Source organism: Kogia breviceps, chromosome 4, assembly GCF_026419965.1.
Source record: "Kogia breviceps isolate mKogBre1 chromosome 4, mKogBre1 haplotype 1, whole genome shotgun sequence".
Classification (NCBI taxonomy): domain Eukaryota; kingdom Metazoa; phylum Chordata; class Mammalia; order Artiodactyla; family Physeteridae; genus Kogia; species Kogia breviceps.
The window spans coordinates 151651528-151673288 of record NC_081313.1 but is presented as its reverse complement, the minus strand read 5'-3'; the positions used below and the strand labels follow the sequence as shown (position 1 = coordinate 151673288).

Here is a 21761-nt window from a genome sequence, read left to right as displayed (position 1 = left end):
CTTTTATTTGTTAGAGTTTTGGTCTTTGTTGTTTGTTTTAAGGAGGGAGCAGTTTTCCACATCCTTATTGCTAATTAAACCCTAAGGTTTCTGCCAGGTATCCAAGTCTTCTCTCACTGCATCCAAATGTCTTAGCCGTTCCATCACCTTGATTGTCTCCTGGTGCCTCAGCCCTGCTCGCATCTGGACTGGCTGCCCCCATGCCTTATGCAGAGACCTTATCCCGGACCTCGCTCCAGCATTTTCCTGGGGATTTTCTTCACCTCTCTCTGGAGTTGGAGCCCACTTCCTGATCCCCATCTCTCCTTTGTTTTGGTGGGACACATCCTCCAATAGCTTCCCCAGAAGTGGTGCATGGGAAGTAAAGTTTTTGAGGCCTCAGATATCTGAAACTCTTTATTCTGCCCTCTCACATGATTAATAATTCAGTTGGATATAAAATTCTTAGTTACAAATCAGTTCCCCTCTAAGGTGTAAATACAGTACCCTGTTGTAGTGTAGTGTTGTATGGCTTTTGAACTTTCTAATGCCATTCTTATTACTGATCCTTTGCAAGTGCCCTGGTTTGGGTTTTATCTTTGGAAACATTTTTTAAAGTTTCTTTATTTCTTGTATTCTGAAATGTTAGGATGATATGCCTTGATATGGAAATTTTTTTCGTTAATTGTGGTGGGCACTTGGTGGGCACTTCAGTCTGGAATAACATGCCATAGAGTTCTGGAAAATTTTTATTATTTCTTTCAGAATGCCTTCTTGACTATGTTCTTTATTCTGTCTTTCTCTGAAGTACCAGTTAGTTGGAGCTCTTTTTTATCTTTAAAATTTCCTTTTTATAGCATTTTGTTCTTTTTTCTTATTGGAGTATGGCTGATTTACAATATTGTGTTAGTATCAGGTGTACAGCATAGTGATTCAGTATTTTTTCAGATTACATTCCATTGCAGGTTATTACAAGATAATGGGTGTAATTCCCTGTGCTATACAGTATTTCCCTGTTGCTTACCTACTTTATATATGGTAGTTTGTATCTATTAATCCCATACCCCTAATTTGTATCTGTTAATTTGTATCTGTTAATCCCATACCCCTCTTCCCTCTCCCTTTTGTTAACCACAAATTTGTTTTCTATATCTGTGAGTCTGTTTCTGTTTTGTATATATATTCATTTGTATCAGTTTTTAGATTCCAAGTGATATCATATACTATTTGTCTTTCTCTGACTTATTTCACTAAGCATAATATTCTTTAGGTCCATTCTTGTTGCTGCAAATGGCAGTATTTCATTCCTTTTTTATGGCTGAGTAATATTCCATTGTGTGTGTATATACATATACACACACACATACCACATCTTCTTATTCAGTCATCTGTTGATAGACGCTTGAGTTGCTTCCATGTCTTGGCTATTGTAAATAACATTTTGTTCTTCTTGCATGGAGGCACTATCATCTCTACAAGGCTAGAATTTCTTTGAAGTTTGTTTTCTGGGGGTTTTTTTGTTTGTTTTTAGGCATGCTGTGTGGCATGTGGAATCTTAGTTCCCCAACCAGGGATCGAACCCATACGCCCTGCATTGGGAGTCTTAACCACCACTGGACTGCCGGGGAAGTCCCTTTGAAGTTTTCTTATTGCTGCCTGCAGTGTTTTTCTTTCCCCTGAGGTTTTGTTTTGTTTTGTTTGTTTGTTTTAGTGCATTTGGTCTCTCGCTGTCACATGTAAGGTTTTCCTCAAATATCTGGTGACCTTTTTGTCACTGGTCCTATTTAAGACTGAAGCATTAGAAGGCCAAGTGGAAGTGCATGGGTTGGGATTGTTGAATGAGGGGTTTTTCTCTAGAGCAACACATAGCCACAGGTTTGCAGGTCTTTTCTCTGGAGATCATTTAGTTTCTCTAGAAAGCTCTGGTCTCTTGACTGAGGGAGAGCAGTCTGGCTGCTGGTATGAAAGGCTGTGTGGGGTGGGGCTGAGGTTCTCATATGGCAAAATGCAGACCTTCACTATAGCGCCCTGTCTTCAGGCTGGGCCCCTCACCCATGCCCTTCCTGTGCCTCATACCAGCAGATCTGTTGGTATTGTGCTTGAGGCCTGAGTCTGGAAACTTGGTTTCAGTTTTTCTAGGTAATAGGCCAGTTGGAGTGAAGGAGGAACCAACACCTCTGTGTGTATCTGGGAGGTCTACCTTTACCTTTCTGTGAACCTTCCCCCACCCCCAGATCCCTCAGTGTCCTGCTCCCTGCCCCATCCTGGCTTCCACAGTACTTGTCGTTCAATTCCTAAGCCTTTCCCAGGTGTTGTGATCCACATTATTTCACTGGGCCACTCACTGAAGTTGGAATTTACTCCACTCAGCCAAGTCATTTATTCCTCTCTGCTGCCTTCCCTCCCCATAGAGCATGTGGGGTTTTTCATTGAAGGCATTAGTGTAGCACGATGACATTAGACATGCAACAGATGCATGGGGAGAAGGCCTGTGAGAAAGAACAGCGGGAGTGAGTCAGAGGAGGTGGGGAAGCTGACAGGGGTCAGCCCAGTCTGACCTGTTGGAGTAGAGAGGGCACGAAGGAGGGTTGGGAGCTGCCCATCAGAGGAATCTGGTGTCTCATAAGAATGGACCTCCTTCACCATGCAGTCATTAGCCAAGAGCCACTGTGGGGTGTGTGGCCTTGTCATAAGCAGAGGGGAGGGTCAGGGTACCTCAGTGGGGTATCTGTCAGTTGCACTCCCACAGCAGAGAGCCAGGTAGGCATTTTCATGGCTACCACCATCCACCCTTGCCCCCCTCAGCTCTGCTTCTCCACACAGGTCAGGAGCAGCCCCCTCAGGCTCCCCATGGGCCTCCCTTCCTGAGGGGAAGGGACCAACTATAGCCCCTTTCACTACAGTTAACCTCGGAGCCACAACAAGTACTCATTCTCTCCATTCTCCATTATTCATACCCTCAGCCATCACCTTGGCAGGTCTCTGTGCCTTACCTGAGTGTGACCCAGACCTTCATTCCTGAGGGGTCTAAGTCTGGTGACTCACAATGGGCCACTGGGTGCATGGACCCACCCAACAGTCTTCTCCCCAGTCCTCAAGTGTGTGATTGGAACTGATACAGTTGGCAGTTGATACTCTTAGCAGAAGTGACCCCTACATTGGTTCTTTGGTCTGTGAGGTAAGAGTTATGATGGGAAAGGCCAAGTGGAAACGTGAAACTGCCCCCCTCAAGATAGTACATCAAAAACATTATTGAACTCTGGGAGGTGGGGGAGAATGGAGGAGATTAATGCTGCCATTAAAACCTAAAGAATGCGAGGATGGTGGTCCCTCATAGCTCAGTTTAATTCACTAGTCCAGCCCTTGAAGAAATTAGATGGGTGCTAGAGAATGTAGACCATCGAGCCTTAGCTGATCAGTAGTCCTGACTGCAGCTGCTTGTGCTGGACACGGTGTCATTGCTAGAGCAGATTAATAAGGCCTCAGGTGTGGCATGTAGCCTTTGACTAGGCAGATGCATTCTTCCATACTGATTAGAAAAGACGATCAGAAACCATTCACACTCATGTGAGATGAACAGCAATATTCTTTCACAGTTTTGCCCTAGGCCTGTGTCATAATATAGCTGAAAGAGATCTGGACCAGTCTCCATTTATTACCTGGCCTCCACAACTCACCCCCTACCACCAGCTAGAGGAGGCATGATGTTGCTTTGAGTCTTTGACTTCCAGTGTCCACTTAGAACTTGCGTCTAATACTTCTCCAAATGTCTGCTGTTCCCAGGTACAGTCACCTGAGTAAGGGGTCATAGGTACCTGTGGGGAAATCAAGGCAGTGGACGCTTGTTACAACATGCAGTGTTCTCCCTGTTAGGACACCTCTTCAGTCATTGGGTTCTAGACCGAGAACTGACCAGGAACAGCAATGGCCTCAACCTTCCACTCCTCTGCTCATGCCGTTTTTTGGTTGCAGATATTTCGTGCACCCTTATTGGCTGCCCCAGGGATGCCATCCGCGCACTCTGGATCAAGCCCCGAAATTTAGGTGTCGTTTTTATTTTAATGTGTGTTTCTTATTTTCCTTGTTTGGGATGGTTTTCAAGATTTGAAGGGGCAGAACTGTTTTTACTCTGCCATCTTCAAACTACAAGTCCAGGGGCTTCCCTGGTGGCGCAGTGGTTGGGAGTCCGCCTGCCGATGCGGGGGACGCGGGTTCGTGCCCCGGTCCGGGAGGATCCCACGTGCCGCCGAGCGGCTGGGCCCGTGAGCCATGGCCGCTGGGCCTGCGCGTCCGGAGCCTGTGCTCCGCAACGGGGGAGGCCGCAACAGTGAGAGGTCCGCGTATCACAAAAAAAAAAAAACAAAAACAAAAACAAAAAAAACAAACAAACAAACAAAAAAAACTACAAGTCCAGTTCGTTTGTGGAAAGTTGCTTCTGGTTGTGTGGAGACTGATGGGAGAGGATCTGTGCATGTGGGGAGCCCTCAGGCGCCCTGAGACCTGTTTAAGCACCTTCCCATCGGCAAGCGTTGGGAGGCGGGGCTGCCTCTCCCAGTCCTGCCAGGACAGCAATCCACACCTTTGACAGCTTGGTTTGCATTTTATTATCATAGTTTTCCAGCAGATGGCAGTAAAGTGCATTGTTCCAACAAAATCAGTGTAAGAGGACAATCTTCTGACAGGTGGAGGTGACTGGATTGGGCATGTTTTCTAATCACGCAGCAGTTCATCAGACTGGCTGGTGGCACTACTCTAATCATCCTTGTTCATGTGGCTCTGTGTTAGTTCAGGGCCAGGTTGGATTTCAGGGGCTGCCGGTGGTAAAGTATAGACATCTCAAATTTTTTTAAAAAATCAGTCTCCTAAAAAGAAAGCACCTATTGACGTCCCCACCAACAGCGTAAGGAAGGGTCTGTTTCCTCTTCTTCCTCCAGCACTGGATATTGCCATTCTTTTCCTCATTGCCAGAAGAGAGACTAAAAATTGTTCCTTGTCATTTGGGTTTTTAATTTTCATGAAGTTGAGCATTATTTTATGTGTTAGTAATTTGTATTCTGAAATGCCTGTTCTTGCCATATTCTTCGGTTTTAAAAAAGGAACCTAGAAACAGATTGGTTTGTTTTACCTTAGCTGCATTACTGCCTTCTCCCAGGAAGGGGTCACTGGTTTGAGCGTGGGGCTGATTCTTGGCTTGCTTTCCTTTGTGCAGAATAGAAGCTGTGGGTGAGTTGGCAGTGCTTCCCACAGCACATCTCCACATTGGGACATGCACAGCAGAAGTGCTCTGGGGCCAGCCAGGGACCAGTGCATCTGCATGGGCTTGGTGGGAATTTTAATTTTGTTTTTAAAGGATATATATTTATAAGTTATATTTTACTGAATTCTGAATGTTTAGAAAGAGAGTGCTTAGCAGTAATGAAACATAATTTTAGCTGATGTAATTTTTAAGTGTTTTTCTGCTTATCCCAATGACACTTGGCAGCTGTCACTCAAGGCACACCTATGCCCGTTGGTGATACATTGATTGGAAAGTTTCAGCCAGGTGCTGGGCCTGAAACGTCATTAAAAGTGACAGTCTTACTGTGTGGTGTGACTTGGCAGTTTGACGTTGTAGCTACACATTGGAAAGCACTTGTGAAAAGAATAGATGTGGATTGTTTAGAAGTCATAGTTTCTAGGGTGAGCTTGCAGGCTGGAGTCCAAGGCAAGAATCAAATTCCTGTGGCCTGAGGAAGGGTCTGGGATGTGGGGGATTACCATGGAGAAAGTCCCTAGAGTTTTGAAGGAAATAACTGCAGAAGTGATAGGTTGTGTTGAGAGTGTGGTGGAGTATGATGTGTACCTTCACTCAGCAAACATTTTCTGAGAGTTTGCTGTGCCAGACTCCGGGCTGAGAGCTGAGAGCACAGAGAGGCCCTTGAGGCCTCCTGTTACAGAGCCCGTGCTAGGAGGGGCAGAGGAGGGACTTTGAGGGTAGTATGTGTGGTGGGGAGTGGTAGGTCCCAGGGAAGGGTGGGAAGTTGGGGCTGGTAATCATGGGATTCTTCTTCCAAGGAAAGAAGAAGCCTTTGGAAGATTCTAGGGTCAGAGAATTCTAGCCATGTGCTGTCCAGTATTATAGCCACTAGCCACCTGAGGCTATTAAGTACTCAGAATGTGGCTATAATTGTAAATAAACACTGGATTTCAAAGACAGTAACAAAATAATGTAAAATATCTCATTAATAATTTTTATATGTTGGTTACATTTTAAAATGAATATTCTGGAAATATACTGTATTGGAGTAAAGGAAAATATTATTAAAATTAATTTTACCTTTTCTAGTCACTTTTTTTAAGGTGGCTGTTAGAAAATGTAAATTACACATGTGGGTTGAGTTCTGTTTGTATTGGACAGCAGGGAAGAGCCAGAGTGTTGGGAACCGAAGGATGACCAGGAGTGGAGCGAGGGAGGAGAGGGTGTTGTGGAAGCTCTCAGAAGGTTTTAAGCAAAGGAGTGTCATGAAGGTTTCCACACAGGGGTAAGGTCAACCATCTGGCCTCTCTAGGCTGATTTGTATTAGCTTCAATATGAGAGTAGGATTTTCCAAAATGGTTCCAAAATCCCAGGGTTCAATTTTAACTTTCCTCCTTCTCCCAGCACTCTCACATACCTCACAAATCCTTACCAATGTGAGATTGTTTACTTAGCATGCTTTGGTTCCTTTTATTAATTTAAATCATTTCTGCCCTAGGATTTGAAACCTAGCAACATTGTAGTAAAGTCAGACTGTACCCTTAAGATCCTTGACTTTGGCCTGGCTCGCACAGCATGCACCAACTTTATGATGACCCCCTACGTGGTAACGCGGTATTATCGGGCACCTGAAGTCATCCTGGGCATGGGCTACAAAGAGAACGGTGAGTACAGACAGAACTGGAAGAGGCTGAGATATGTAAAAATAGTGCTATTCGTCATCACTAGTTTTTTTCTCTTTCCTGTGAACTGTATGAAGTATAATGTGGAGACTGTGTTATACGTAGATTATCATAGTTCACAGATGAGAAATAATTAATTTTATATTTCCATTGGCTAAAATTATCCACTTTAAAAATTCACTTTTAAAGTTAATATTTTTGAACATTTATCAAAGTATAACATACTTACAGAAAAGTATGCAAATCCCGAGTATGCAGCTCAGTGGGAGCATACCCACATAACCAGCAGCACCCAAGGCCTCCCCAGCCCCACTTTGGGTCTCAATCCCCAAAGGAAGCCATTATCCTGATTTCCAGCAACATAGATTGATTTTGCTTATTTTTGAACTTGATATAAATGGAATAATACAACATGTGCTTTTTGTGTGTAAAATTGGTATTTTTTTCACAGCAAAACTTATTCAAGCAATATCAGAGCTCTTTGAAACTTAGCTTTTGAAAAATTTGTCAAAAAGTACTAAGTCACATTCACATGTTAAAAAAAAGAATCTGAAGGTTTGCCTAAGTCATCTGAAATGAGCTGTGCTTCAAGTTTATTCAGATGTTTTATAACCTGTGCTCTCATTCTGAGAGACACAGCTCTGTGGGCTTCCAGTTCTCTGTGGACATGAGAGAAAATTAGGTCCCCTGTTAGCTTCTCTCACCCCACCCCCAGCAGCAGGGGCAATAAATAGCCCTTTGCCTGGGCATCCAAGGCCTGTAAATTCAGCTGGGCCCCCATAGAAGACGGCGAACAGCCAGAAGCTGGGGCACCTCTGGCCCTCACCTGGAGCCCAGACAAGCCTGTCCCTGTGAGGCCCTGCTGACTTGACAGTTTAAAAAAGGATCATTCTGGAGGCGTGGTGTTCATATTTTACAAAAGTCCTGCTAACAAGCTGGGTTTGTCTTTGTTTGGGAGGGGGTTTGAGAAAGGACATGTGGGGGAGTGGTCTCTGGCTGGTTTTAATCACCTGGTGTTTGGTAGTGGACATCTGGTCTGTCGGGTGCATCATGGCAGAAATGGTCCTCCATAAAGTCCTGTTCCCAGGAAGAGACTGTATCCTTCACAGGGAGAGACCCAGCGCTGACCACGAAGGCTGGGGGCAGGGGTGGGCATGTGCCTGGAAACAGCTTTGTGGGGACAGGCATTTCTTGTTTCTGGGACTTTGTTTGTTTCTGAAGCTGTAAAGTATTGGACTCTTTGGCACTAAAAGCCCAGATTGCTGCAAACTGAAGGCCAAAATAGAGGTCAACACTATTTCATACTGTGTAAAAAAGTTCACCCGTTACTAGCAATTTATTTTCCTTGTTTGTGTGTTTAGTACACTGTTAGAATCCTTTTCCTCACCTTTGTTTTGTTCATGGCACTTTATAATTTTGTCATTTCACTTTATTTTCAGTTGATATCTGGTCAGTGGGTTGCATCATGGGAGAGCTGGTGAAAGGTTGTGTGATATTCCAAGGCACTGATCGTATCCTTCCCGGGGGACCTTCCCGGCCATGTTTTCCATAAATACCAAGGGCAGCAGGAGGTCAAAAGGAAAATGTAATTCTAGACTGTATTCTAAGGGGGTCTTGATTATGTTTGTAAAGTTAGTGTCACACACCAAATGGTTCAATTTTATGTTTCTTTTTTACTTGACTACCTGTAACAGTTTTATTGAGGCATAGAATTAAGTTAAACCAATTTATATTAGTTCTTAATTTTATTAAAAATAGCTTATAAGAAATGTATTTACTCTTTGACAAATGTATTTTGATAATTAAACAAAAATTCTGTTTAGTTAATTCAGTTAATTTAGCTATCTAGAAAGTTGTTGTCTAAATTTAATAGGCCAATTATTTGTAATTTGTTTAATTTGTTTAATATACTATTTCATTAGTTACCAGGATGAATTAAAATATTTTCCTCCAAAGTAAGAACTGAAGCACACTACATAAGACCTAAATGAAAAAGATTAAAGTAAAAAGTTTGTGAGAAACAATATTTGCTACATTTTTTTGTTTTGTTACTCTTCTGACATTTTGTAGAAAATTTTAGAAGATCCACTTAGGTTATTTTGTGACACACTGGGGAAGTTTAACAGACATTTAAATAAATATAAAATGCAAAAGGTTAACTTATACTGTGGTCAGCAAATCATATTAATGACATATAGCATAAAGGAGAATAGATATATGATAATTTCAATAGCTTTCTTTTCTCATATTCCTCATATTCTTCCATCTTCAATATTTTTTGCTCTAACATGGTTCTTCACGTATACCCTTTTTCATTTGTGTTCTAACCACCTAAAATTTTCATTAGTCTTTTGATTTTGTTATGAAAGTGGTCTCTGCTGGCAGATTGATGGTTATCTTTAAAAGAAATTAACTTGTATAGTCATGTTTTATATGTATTTTATTAAAGTAATTTTAGTTTTTTATAATTTTATGAGGGTGGTTTCTTTGTAATATAAATTCTTCACAACACAAACCTGGAATGAAAAGATTTTATTTCTATCATTTTATTTACCTTCCTTGACATTTTTCACATCACAGATTTTATGTGAAGTTAAATACAGCATTTTATTTTGTTCTAATAAATTTTCTAGCAATTTTCCATAGCCTTACCTTAGATTCAGTTGTTTCAAAATACAAATAAGATCTTTAATCTGCAAATAAATTCATTTAAAAAGGGAAAAGTTGATGTATCCTAAAGATTAGTTGATTGATTGATTGATTGATTGATGGCCATGCCAGGAGGCTTGTGGGATCTTAGTTCCCCGACCAGGGATTGAACCTGGACCCACAGCAGTGAAATATCACAGTAGTCCTAACCACCAGACTGCCAGGGAATGCCCTAAGGATACATAATTAGAAGTATCTACTTAACATTCAGTTTGTCTCAATTTTTAATTCATTTGTGACTTTCCTTTCTTTAATTAATTAAATGTTTTCTTCAGAAAGTACAGAAATGAAAAGTGTAGGAACTCTTTGGTGCACTATTAAGTAATTTAAAATTCTTAATTTACATATTAACATCTTGCAATGTCAGTAATAATTTTATGTATAACGTCACCTACTGTCATTCTCAGAACAGACACAGAGATTACATCATTTTCCAAAGACAATTTTTCTAACTTTTTCCAACATTAGATAGAAAAATATTCCAGAAACCAGATTGCAGTTCTCAGAGATTTGTTTTAGATTCGTAACCTGAGGCAGAAAAGGAACTCCTGTCCCCACATGGCCTAAGAGAAAGAGAAGCTTTAGGCAGGCACCTCCCAGAGAGCAAGGGACCCTGGAGGCCAGGAAGCAGGTTACTGAGGGAGGCTCACTGACACTGTCAAAAAGGTGAGGACTAAGAATTGAGGGATGGTCGCCTGCAACTTTGATGGGTGCAGTTTTCATGAAGTGATGGGGGAAAAGCCTGATGAGAGGATGTTTAAGAGAGAATAAGAGGCTGGGAATTAGAGATACAAATATAGACAATTCTGTTTTGCTGCAAATGGGAATGGTAGCTAAGCTACGGATGTTCAGCCAAAGGAGAGTGGCTGTTGCTTTAGATGGGAGAAAAAAAATTGTTGATTGTTTGATTGGTGATAGAATCCTCTAGTGGATGGTGTACCAGCAAGAAGAAAGACATTACAGGAAGCAAGAGGGCCTCTTCCTTTGTTTTTTAAAGAACATATGTCTGTTCCCTAGGTTCTTTCACAGCGATGTCATTTTATTTTTCTAAGACATACCTCAATTAGTCACTTTCTAAAGATGCTATTTGATTCCTCTGGCTTGCGTTCTCTTGTATAATTTTTATGGTTTTATCAATAGAATCCCTTTCCACATTCATCTTGCTAGTTATCTCAAGCTCCAAGTGAAAGAGGCAAAGCTAGTATTGCCTGCATTTTACAAATAGGAAGGTGAGACCCAAGGGAGATTCACTGCCTGACACTTAGTGAGTGTCTAATACACAATGGAGTCTGAAACCCAGGTCATATACTTTGAAAGGAAATAAAACACACTCCTTTGTATTGCAGTGATGGTCTGGGTCAGTGCCAAGTAAAACAGAATGACCTCTCAAAGCTGTCACTGCTCAATGTAAGCACAGCTACAGTGGGAAAGGACATGGTGAGAGCTCAGAAAGTCCAGAGCCTTGGCTCCCGCCCACCCCCTCATGCACCCCATCCTGCCAGGCCTGCCTCGCAGGGGTGGCTCCCAGCTGTAAATTGAGCAGTCAGATAGGTCTCTCTACTTTAGGGAGCTTTAGATCTAACAGTTTTATTATGAGAACTGATTTCAATTTGCCTATATAATTACTACTTAATTTCATGTTTAAGCCTTTCAGTCATAGGTATTCTTTCATTACAAGATAACTTTATTTTGATCTAGAATGGGAAGGCATATAGACTTCATCGTGTTGATTTAATAAACTGTGATCAGAGTTTATAAAGATGCAGAGTTTTTTTTAAATAGTCTTAACTTGGAGCCCAAACCTTTTTCGAATATTATTTCAGAATGCTTCTGCTGACCCAGTGAGGTGGCCTGGTTAATTACTTGTTGATAAGTATAAATATAATTTACGTTTTTCTTTCATGCTACTTTATGTAATATGAATATAAGGCATTTCAGTTGTATTTTCCTCAAGAGACTCCTTAGATATTGATCAGTGGAATAAAGTTATTGAGCAGCTAGGAACACCATCTGCAGATTTCATGAAGAAACTTCAGCCAACTGTGAGGAATTACGTAGAAAACAGACCAAAGTATCCTGGAATCAAATTTGAAGAACTCTTTCCAGATTGGATATTCCCATCAGAATCTGAACGAGACAAAATTAAAAGTAAGATATCATTTTTTCTTATACTGGGTGAAGCTTTCACTTTATGTTTGCATTCTAAAACCTGTGAACATTGAGAGACAAAATAGTTGAAACCCTAGGCCATTTACAGGCTAGAATGAAGGCATTTCAGAAAGAAAGCTTAAAGACCTAGAAGTTTTGTCCTCAATAAAGTGACGTAACTGAAGCCTGTGGTCAAAATATTTACCTCAGTCTGAAAGACTCTTATGTTAATTACAGCAAATGGAATTCAAACAGTTTTCAGGTATAAAGAATACTTGAATAAAGATTCTAGACCAGTTGAAGAGTCAGAAATTTTAAAAGGCTCCTTCTCCCCTTCTCCTGTGCCTATCACTAAGTGTTTTAAGGGAAAGAATAGATTTGTTTCTCTCTACATCAAGATAAAACTGTGCGTCATTCAGAAAAGCCCCATCTCTTCTTTGCCTATACTATACATGTGAATTTTAATTGCTAAAACCTAGGTGAGCCTTGTGTTTAACCAAGTTATTGAAGTTGGATTTTTTTCTAACTACTAATCTCTATATTTTAAAAAAAGTGTATGTTGCCAGCATTGTATACAGGTAGGCAAAGCAGAGGTATCTGTGAAGTGTTCTGTACTGTGCAAATATGAAATCATTGTGTGGCTTAGTCTGTTCTAATTTCACTTTGATGTGGCATCAAGAAAAAACACTTGCCTATGCTTCATGCCTGCATTCTTGGCAGTGCCACCCTTAGCTTAGCTCCTGCACCCTCCCTGGATGTGGTTTCTCAGCCTTGTGCCCTGTCCTTCTCCCCTCCCAGATTCAGAGGCTGAAAGCACATTTGAAAGCCTGGTTTGTAGTGGAAGTGGCTGCTTGACTTACTGTTAAGGAAAAAGACTCTAATAATCTTGAAGCTATCAACAATTTCTCAAAGTTAATATATTTTTGTTCTGTCTCTGCTATCACATTTAGTTCTTTATTGTGTGATTTTCAGGTTAACAGTATTACTTTATTAATCTAATATTTGTTTTTACCCTAGCAAGTCAAGCCAGAGACTTACTATCAAAAATGTTAGTGATAGATCCCGACAAGCGAATCTCTGTAGATGAAGCTTTGCGTCACCCTTATATCACTGTTTGGTATGACCCTGCTGAAGCAGAGGCGGTAAGCATCTATTTTGAAAAGACTTATGTGTAAAGGCAGGGCATACATTTCCTTGGACCTTCTGTCTGTTAGTCTGGAATGGCTACATAAAGTCCTAGATTTAAAAGGACTCCTGATTACAATGAGGCCATGTAACATGGGTCACAACCCCTTTTGGGACTCTTGTTACTGGGGCTCTACTCAGAGTACCTCAGGAGTGAACATTCTTATGCTGTGGTGATATAAGTATCTTCACTTATGCAGATGCTGATGTGTGATCATAATATCACCTTTTTTAGGCATCCATTTGTGTACCTGGCACTGTGCCTTGGGCTTTACTTTACATCATCTTGTTTAGGCATCCAGTCAGGCTAAGAAACTTCCTGAAAATCACAAGTTTGTTCATCCTTCTCCAGACGTACCTGCTAGGGGAGTTCCACTTCTGAGTTTGGTGCTCATGTGCATTTTTCTGTAGCAGCATTGGTATGGATGGTCTTTAGTTGGAAGTGAAATAACCACATAGTGGCATGCTCATTATTATGTCTTGGCCTATGCATTTAACCACTATTTTAAACATTGTTTTATATGAAAAGAGTTTGATTTGTAAACATGTGATTTTAAGCAAATTTTTGAAGCAGTCCATTTATGAATTGGGGATTGAGTTTGGGAGTTCTAACAGGAAGAAATATAAACCTGAAATGTGTTTTGCAGCTTCTGTATTTCATAGCACAGTACCTTGTCCAGGGTGGATCTCTAGGAAGCATACTGTGATTACTAATTTTATTATTACGTTTGGGCAGATGTCTTTAGAGTGTGATTATTAAGAGGGCTATAATAGCTCTATTTTTTTGGTTAATTTTTCCTCAATTATTTTGATTCTGAAACTGATGGAAAATTATACATATAAATAAATCTTTAATAAGCCAAGTATTTAATGAAACTACATCCATATTATAAATATTTTAGAAGTCTTACAAAGTGATTCTTTTTCTTCATGCCTCATTATTTTTTTAACTATTGACTTTACCTGTAATTTAATTTTTAGCCACCACCTCAAATATATGATGCCCAGTTGGAAGAAAGAGAACATGCAATCGAAGAATGGAAAGGTAAAGATGGAACTTATTTTGATTGTTACTTATGACATTTCTTGCACTGGGACGTCACTTTTTGACAATAGCCTTTCTAAGAGAGGGGCAAGAAACCCTGCAGCCCATTTATCCTCTCTCTTCCCATTTCCCAGTAGAAAAGGAACTTAAAGGTAACAGAATTAGAGAGGAACATGTATGAATTGCATATTATTTGCTTCAAAAGAGAAAAATAAAGGCTTTTTCACACAATCTTACATTATCAAATCTTGGTTTGTAAACTAAACTCAGTGATTGTATCACACTTACCTTGACAGCATGTTGCAAATTGTTGAGTAACCCCAATTCACAGATGCCTGTAAAGCAGACGTGGGAGACCCCACTGGGGTCATGTGAACTTCTGCTGTATTTGTAAGCTATGTAGTTATATATGTGTTTTAAAATAAAAGTTTGGGGAAAATTGAAGGTCAAAAATATGCAGATAATTATTATTACCACTCTAAGATTAACCAAACAACCCACAGCAAACTAAACTAGTAAAAAAGAGGCTGAGCTAAAAAGTTTTCATTAAAAAGCAGAATCAGTAGTAATTGAGAACTATGGTCAGCGCAAGTCAAACACGGTGATGTGTCCTTCCGAAGAGCCCCTCCCCGGAATATAGGGATACCAACAACCTGCATGTGCACACACACCCATAGACCTCACTAAGTGCTTGCAATATGGTAATTTTATTTCATGAATAGCAAAATTTTAGGAAGCTGCTTAGTTAATAGTTTTTCTTACAAATGAAAATTGAGGAAAACTGAGATTGAAGCCAAGAAAAAACTTAGGTAATGAGATTAATTTCTGACCAATCTGGAGGGGTTATATTTGGAGAACCACAGTGATGATGGAGGAAAACATGTGCAAAAAGATGTGAGAATATCCAGTACTTAAACTGTTCTGTTAGAGCCACTTTGCTAGTACTTTCCCTCCCTCTCTCCCCACCTCTCTCCCTCTGTGTGTCTCTCTCATTCTCTCTCCCTCGCCCCCACTTTGTAAAACCCCCATCGTGGATCCAGAGCTACCGTACATTTTGGCTGTCTCTCTCTTTTTTTTAATTTATTTTTGGCTGTGTTGGGTCTTGATTGCTGCACACAGGCTTTCTCTAGTTACGGCGAATGGGGGCTATTCTTCGTTGCAGTGCACCAGCGGTGGCTTCTCTTGTGGAGCACGGGCTCTAGGCGTGCAAGCTTCTGTAGTTGTGGCACGTGGGCTCAGTAGTTGGGGCTTGCAGACTCTAGAGCACAGGCTCAGTAGTTGTGGCACACGGGCTTAGCTGCTCTGCAGCATGTGGTATCTTCCCGGACCAGGGATTGAACCCGTGTCCCCTGCATTGGCAGGTGGATTGTTAACCATTGCACCACCAGGGAAGTCCCTGGCTGTCTTAATAGCTGGGTTGAAAAGATATACTGGATCAAATTATATTTTGGTCTAGGTAAACTATATTACTTAATTGTCTATCACAATTAAAAATAGCACATCAGGGCTTCCCTGGTGGCGCAGTGGTTGAGAATCCGCCTGCCGATGCAGGAGACACGGGTTCGTGCCCTGGTCCGGGAAGATCCCACATGCCGCGGAGCAACTAAGCCCGTGAGCCATGGCCGCTGAGCCTGTGCGTCCGGAGCCTGTGCTCCGCAACGGGAGAGGCCACAACAGTGAGAGGCCCGCATAACGAAAAAAAAAAAAAAAAAAAAAAAAAAAAAAAAAAAAAAAAAAAAAAAAAAAAATAGCACATCACAGTGCCCTTCGAGTGGTTCCAGTTGATTTGGAAGCAGGATTTTGAGATGCAAAGAAACTGATGAAGCATTTTAACTTGCATTTCTATTTGAAGAGCTAATTTACAAAGAAGTAATGGATTGGGAAGAAAGAAGCAAGAATGGTGTTGTGAAAGATCAACCTTCAGGTTAGTGATTGCTTTAATAGTTTGATTGCATAATATTTTTCTTTCCCTATTCATTTTTTATAAGTGGCAACAGTGTGTTAAGTGCCAGCTTGACCAGCATTGGATTTGAAAACTCCTTATGTGAAATAGTCTTCTCCTTTTTGGTTTGTCCTCGTGGTGGCAGCTAACATTTTACTGTTGTGCCAGGCAGCAAACCAACTATATTATAAACATTCTTGTTTCATCCTTGTAACAGCTGCTGTCAGTTTCATTAATAGATAAGGAAATTGAATTTAAAGTCTTTTCAATGTGCATGACCCTCTTTGTACTGCCCCCAACCAGTTAAAAAAGAAAATTAATGTGAATCTAGATAAAATGGAATTGGGTTTTCTTTTGAGAAAATTGTTCATATAATTCTCTCATCTTTCTACGTGTTCTACTTAGTGGTAGAAGTCTAACAATTAGGTAATTGTATGAGTATTAAAGACATAGTATATACGGTGTCCTGTAGGGTTCTGCGTAAACAAAACTCTTTAGTTATATTTATTTTCTCACTCCATTCCCACTGGAAAGCGCATGCACACACACACACGTAAGTACATTTTGGACTGCTTCTTATCCTTGAATTTTATATTCAGCATGACAAATGTGTCAGGTGTCTAGAGATTATATAACTTCAGTACGAATTTAGGTGCTTGTTGTTAACTCAGCACAAATTTAAGACTTACCTCTGAGAGCCTGGATGTTTTGTTTTTGTTCAAACCAGACTAAAATATAGATAGTAGGAAATAGGATCATTTCATTTGCCTTAACATGTCAGTTTTGGGCATTTAGAAAGCAAAAATAAAATGAACAAGAGTCCACTAATTTTTTTTCCTTTTTTAATTTGTATGCAATCCTTCTTTTACAAGGTATTTTTATTGCAAAAGAATTTTTCAAAGGTTGATGCTTTTTTCCTTGTACTAAGTGTTTATGATTATAATTGAAATGTCTGATGACACTTGAATCCTACTTGGGCTTAAGCCTTTTGTGATACTGATAGTTTTAGGATAAATTCAGCAATTTTCTTTTAATATCTTTTTAAAACCAGCAGGTATTTTTAAAGTAGTTAATAACATGATTATACATGAGTACATATATGATGTTTAGCCACTGGGAAGAAAGAGAATATTGCAGGGAAAGACGGAGGAATAATTGGGATTTTGAGCCTAAAGAAAGACTCCAGGAAAAGTTCAAAATGTACAGTCAACTAACTTCGTGTTTATACTAATAGTATAGGAAACTACAAAAGGGCAGAGCTGAGAAATGACCTGAAGTCTCATTGCCTGGATTTGCAGCAGTGTCGTGCCTCAGATTTTATTATATTTGGTTTTCTTAGCACAGATGCAGCAGTAAGTAGCAACGCCACTCCTTCTCAGTCGTCATCTATCAATGACATTTCATCCATGTCCACTGAGCAGACGCTGGCCTCAGACACAGACAGCAGTCTGGATGCCTCAACAGGACCCCTTGAAGGTTGTCGATGATAAGTTAGAAATAGCAAGCTTGTCATCAGTGAAGGAACTCTCACTTCCATGGGCCTGAAATACTTGGGAGTTGATGGAACCAAATAGAAAAACTCCATGTTCTGCATGTAAGAAACACGATGCCTTGCCCCCTACTCAGTCGTACTAGGCTTGCCTTGCTTAGATTATAAAATGAAGCAGATTATGTCTAAAGAAAAAAAGTGCAAACCACACTTTTAGAGATTTTGTTCAAGGTCATTTCAGGTGAGCAATTAGAATAGATGAATTTTTTTTTTAAGTTGTACAGTAATAGTGACAGTTTCTCATCCTCAGTAACCGTTGGGACTTATATGCATGTGACCACAAATGCTTGCTCAGACTTGCCCTCTAGCACTTTGGAAATCAGTATTTATAAAGCCAAATAATCTTCAAGGTAGTGCTGCTTCTAGAATTGTCTCTTAATCCTCTTAAGTAATTTTGTGTCTGTCCAGAAAAATAGATTTATGTGTATTAATTGGCCACCATCATATTATATCTTACCTTCTTTTAGGGTATGAGTTATTTTCTTTCGTATTTCAGAAGGAGTATAATTAAATCTATATAATAAATTAAAAATGTAACTTTTCTTAAATTTGTCATGTTTTGGGCTGAGAATTACCACTGCTAAGACCAGGACACTTTGTTTTCTCTAAATTGTCTTAGTCTGGGTGACTGTACATTCAGCTTTACTGCATGATAAAGTTTTAAGTTTTGTTTTGTGCTGCTTAAAACATATATACCTTTAAAATCCTATTTTAAAATAGGATTACCTTTAAAATCCTCTTTTTAGAAATACCTTTAAAATCCTCTTTTTTCTTGGTCTTCTGGACTTATTAATTTAAAATGCTACCTATAACTTCACCTTCTTTATTAGCCACCTAATACCTATGTCAATAATATGATGGCAAATAGATTCTTGAACCCATCACCTGCTGTTAGAGTAGAGTTTTATGAAGTGATCACTAAAGATGATTGCAGTCACTTACTAAGTGCTTGCTTTGCTTGAGCCTGGACTGGGTCCCTTCTTACCTTCTGTCACTCAAGGTGAGATACGTGATTTCATAAGGCAGAGTTTCCCTCTTCCAACACAGCATTCTTACTCAACTTTCTTTCTTCTCCGAAAGAAACCACATAAATCCCCCTTTGGTCTGTTTTAGGAAGCAGACTGATTCAGAATGCCTGTTTGTGGTTTGTTTTCCACTTTGTGGAGGCATTTCCTTTTCCTAAGGGAAATCCATGAATGTTCTGGAAAAACTCTTCTGAGGGATATGGAGGAAATATCCTAAAGGGTAATAAATAACTATTGAACATTTTCTGATTTTAAACTGCTCACCTGAAATTGATACTTTCAGACTGATATGGAAATCATTCAAAGTTCAGTAAAATACTGAGTATTGAAGTGTCATTGCAGAAATGGAGTTACAATGGTCACATACAGCTACCTGTGCTCATAATGCTTTTCCCTTGAGCTTATTCTGTTACAAATTCATATCTTATGTTTAGTTATTTTGGAAGCTATTGGATCAACATTGTTCACATTCTATAGAATGTGTTCTGAGGAGGAACTTTGATAAGAAAGTTTATTATAAATATTATCTAAAATATATGATTATCTACACCAGTTGTATCTTATTGGTCTTATCACTGGAAACTGGAACCCTTGATGAACAAAATTAATATTGAAGTAATAAATAGTTTTATATTGTGAGGTTTAGACACATTCAGCTATAAGATGGAAATACTAACTTGAATTGAGGCAGAAACACCTATTACATGGCTTAGGATTATTTTGGTTTTGGAGGCCTGATGGTATTGTGAAGCAAGTTATCACTATACATATATAAACATCTTAAAATGGCCTCCTCTCTAATACACATTCTTTAAAAAGACTTCACTAAATCTATCTTTCAAGAGAAAAACAAAGAAAGGTGAGAGTTTTAAAAATACATTATCTGTCCTAGGCTTATGTATATGCAGCACAGGGATGCTGAGGGCGCATTGAGGTTTTGCTGGGTGATTGTACATTCAGCCAGGTGCCATTTGTAAGTGGAGCTAGGTGCCGCACAGATTGGCTTTCTGCTCACTCATTCTTTTGTGTGTTCACGGATGGAGTCCGTGATGGTGTGGAAAGGTTTCCTGCCAAGACCACCTTCCATCAGAGATCAGCGAGTGCACCTAGGACAGGCCACAGGGCTGCAGACAGTCCAGCTCCATAGAAATACCTCACCCCACTTCAGGGTCCTCCCTCCTGAGCCGAGATGTGCCGGGGCCCTGGTGCAGTGCAGATGGTTTCAAACTGCTCTCCATGGATAAATGCTGATGTTGGATAAAGAACTGAAAAATTTGCTCAATTTTTCATCTTTTCTATTTTATTTTTGTAATTTATATTGTACACAACCCTGAAGTAACTATTTTGGACACATATTTTTATAAACCAGGTAATTTATTATTAGCCTGGAATTTGGACTAGGTTCGTTTTGTTTGTTGACTTAGTTTTTTGTTAAAAAGGAAATGACTGCCTCCCCTATGTCGGGTCTTGATTTCAAGTACAGGTTCCAGAGAGCAGACAGAGTCTGTCAGTGTAGGAGAGCATTCTCGAAACACATCCTGCTCAGTGTTGATCAGCTGTGGAAACAGGAGATGGAAACAGGGCTCTGTGTTTATCTCTGCACCATGAAACTCAGAGCCGCAGTGCTGAAAGGAGAAAACCCTTGGCAGGGCCCCTTACTGACACCCAGAGTCCATAGTTGAAACACTGAATGGGATACTGGTTTAATCCAGATTTGATGCTGTGTAAGTCATGGTAATGATGTATGATGAATTCGTCTGGTTGATTTCTAATGTAACTCCTCTGGTGTTTCACACTGGTAGTAAACACAGGTGTGACCTTTCAGATTGCATATCTCAAAAGTAACATTGCCTAATGTTTTATAATAAAATATATTATGTGTGTTTTGATTGGTGAAAATAATACAAATACATTTTAAAAGAGAAGTGGATAGCATGTCCAATTTTTGTGGTGTGTTTTTAAGTGACAGTTGACTGTGTATTTCTACATCACCATCTCTGATTACAGATTTAACATGAACACAGGTAGATATTGGAGTGTCGTCATTTCAGTCAATATTAGCAAATGTTTTTAAATTGAAAAGCAAAACATTTCTGTTAGATCTCTTACTGAAAATATTCTGCAGATTCCTGAATCTGAGTTTTCAAAAACATGCAGTGCAAAATCGAGTATTCGGAGTAATTGTTTTCTCACAAGGTGTGGCCAGAAGAATCCACCAATCCATCAGTCTTTCCTTGTATTACTTCAGATCCTTAATGGTGCTTGTGTGCTTGTGGTTTTGTGCATGGATGAGCCTCTTTCATTTTGCTTCTGGTTTTGAAGCACTTTAGGATGTTTACTACTTAAAACCATAGGAATAGAAGGGCCCACAATGGCTTACTCTCTTTGCTGCTTAAAAGGACTAGAATCATTCCAGATGGATGAGTATCTTAATTTTAAAGGTTTCTAGAAAAGGAGAACATTTCTCTTGATAATGATCTGGGTTCCATTTCTCTATCTTACCCCCTTCCTACTTTCAGTGTAGATAGTACTAAAATACTTTTAATTTATTGACTTAAATGGTACGTGTAGGTGGGTGGGATTTTTTTTTTGGTGGGAGGAGGGGTAGTATTTCAGAATAACTTAGTATATACTTTCCTGAAGACTCTGTAGCTACTTGTGTGAATTCAAGTGTAAGCTTGCCTTTGACAGTAAGGCAGTTATTTGATATTTTTGGTCTTTAATCAGGAAAGCTGGTAATAAAATCCATAATAACAGTGACAGAGTGGCCAGTGATGTCTCTTTGAAGCCAAATGTGACCATGATTTAAGAGGGATATGCCTGTCATGGCCATTGGGAACCTTTCATTCGCTGTGTCCTCAGGGCCCAGAGGTCCTTGTGAACAAGGGTGTTTGCTATGCCATTTCTGTGGGATTTTAGTGTTGGAAGGGAAATCCAGAATCAGTTCTCTAACCCCCTGCACAACAGTGAGGAAGCTGCAGCCCCTGACCCGCATCAGGAAGGGAGCAGCAGGATTGCCCTCAGGGTGCTGTCACACTTGTGCAGATCTTACTCTTCTTACAGTCATGAACACCTTTGAGAGTCTGATGAAAACTGTGATCCTCTCCTTAGAAAAAGCCCATGAGCACAAAATTTTGCCAAACTTTCTGAGGAATCCTGAACCCTGGTGGATACTGTGTTAAGAGCCCCTTTCTAGAAGCAGCTTCTAGATGCTTCGTGGTCTTAGAGGGAAGCAGAGCCTGAAGGAGGGTTCTGCTGACC

The 21761-nt window shown here is 40.0% G+C and overlaps 1 protein-coding gene across 7 annotated transcripts in view; it reads left to right on the top strand.

Annotated features, from left to right (window-relative positions):
- The window catches only part of MAPK9 (mitogen-activated protein kinase 9), a 62313-nt gene that overhangs the window by 38414 nt on the left and 2138 nt on the right, over positions 1 to 21761 (top strand). For 3 of the 7 annotated variants that reach the window (XM_059060566.2, XM_059060564.2, XM_067032247.1), the window contains 7 exons: positions 6714 to 6879; positions 8337 to 8408; positions 11572 to 11754; positions 12772 to 12896; positions 13921 to 13984; positions 15837 to 15908; positions 17271 to 20425. In XM_059060566.2, coding sequence (XP_058916549.1) covers positions 6714 to 6879; positions 8337 to 8408; positions 11572 to 11754; positions 12772 to 12896; positions 13921 to 13984; positions 15837 to 15908; positions 17271 to 17413 — 825 coding nt within the window. In that variant the 3' untranslated portion in view covers positions 17414 to 20425. Of the gene's footprint in view, positions 1 to 6713; positions 6880 to 7921; positions 7994 to 8336; positions 8409 to 11571; positions 11755 to 12771; positions 12897 to 13920; positions 13985 to 15836; positions 15909 to 17265; positions 20426 to 21761 lie in introns of those variants that run through there. The other 4 variants (XM_067032246.1, XM_059060567.2, XM_067032243.1 and 1 more) reach the window with 3 other exon arrangements.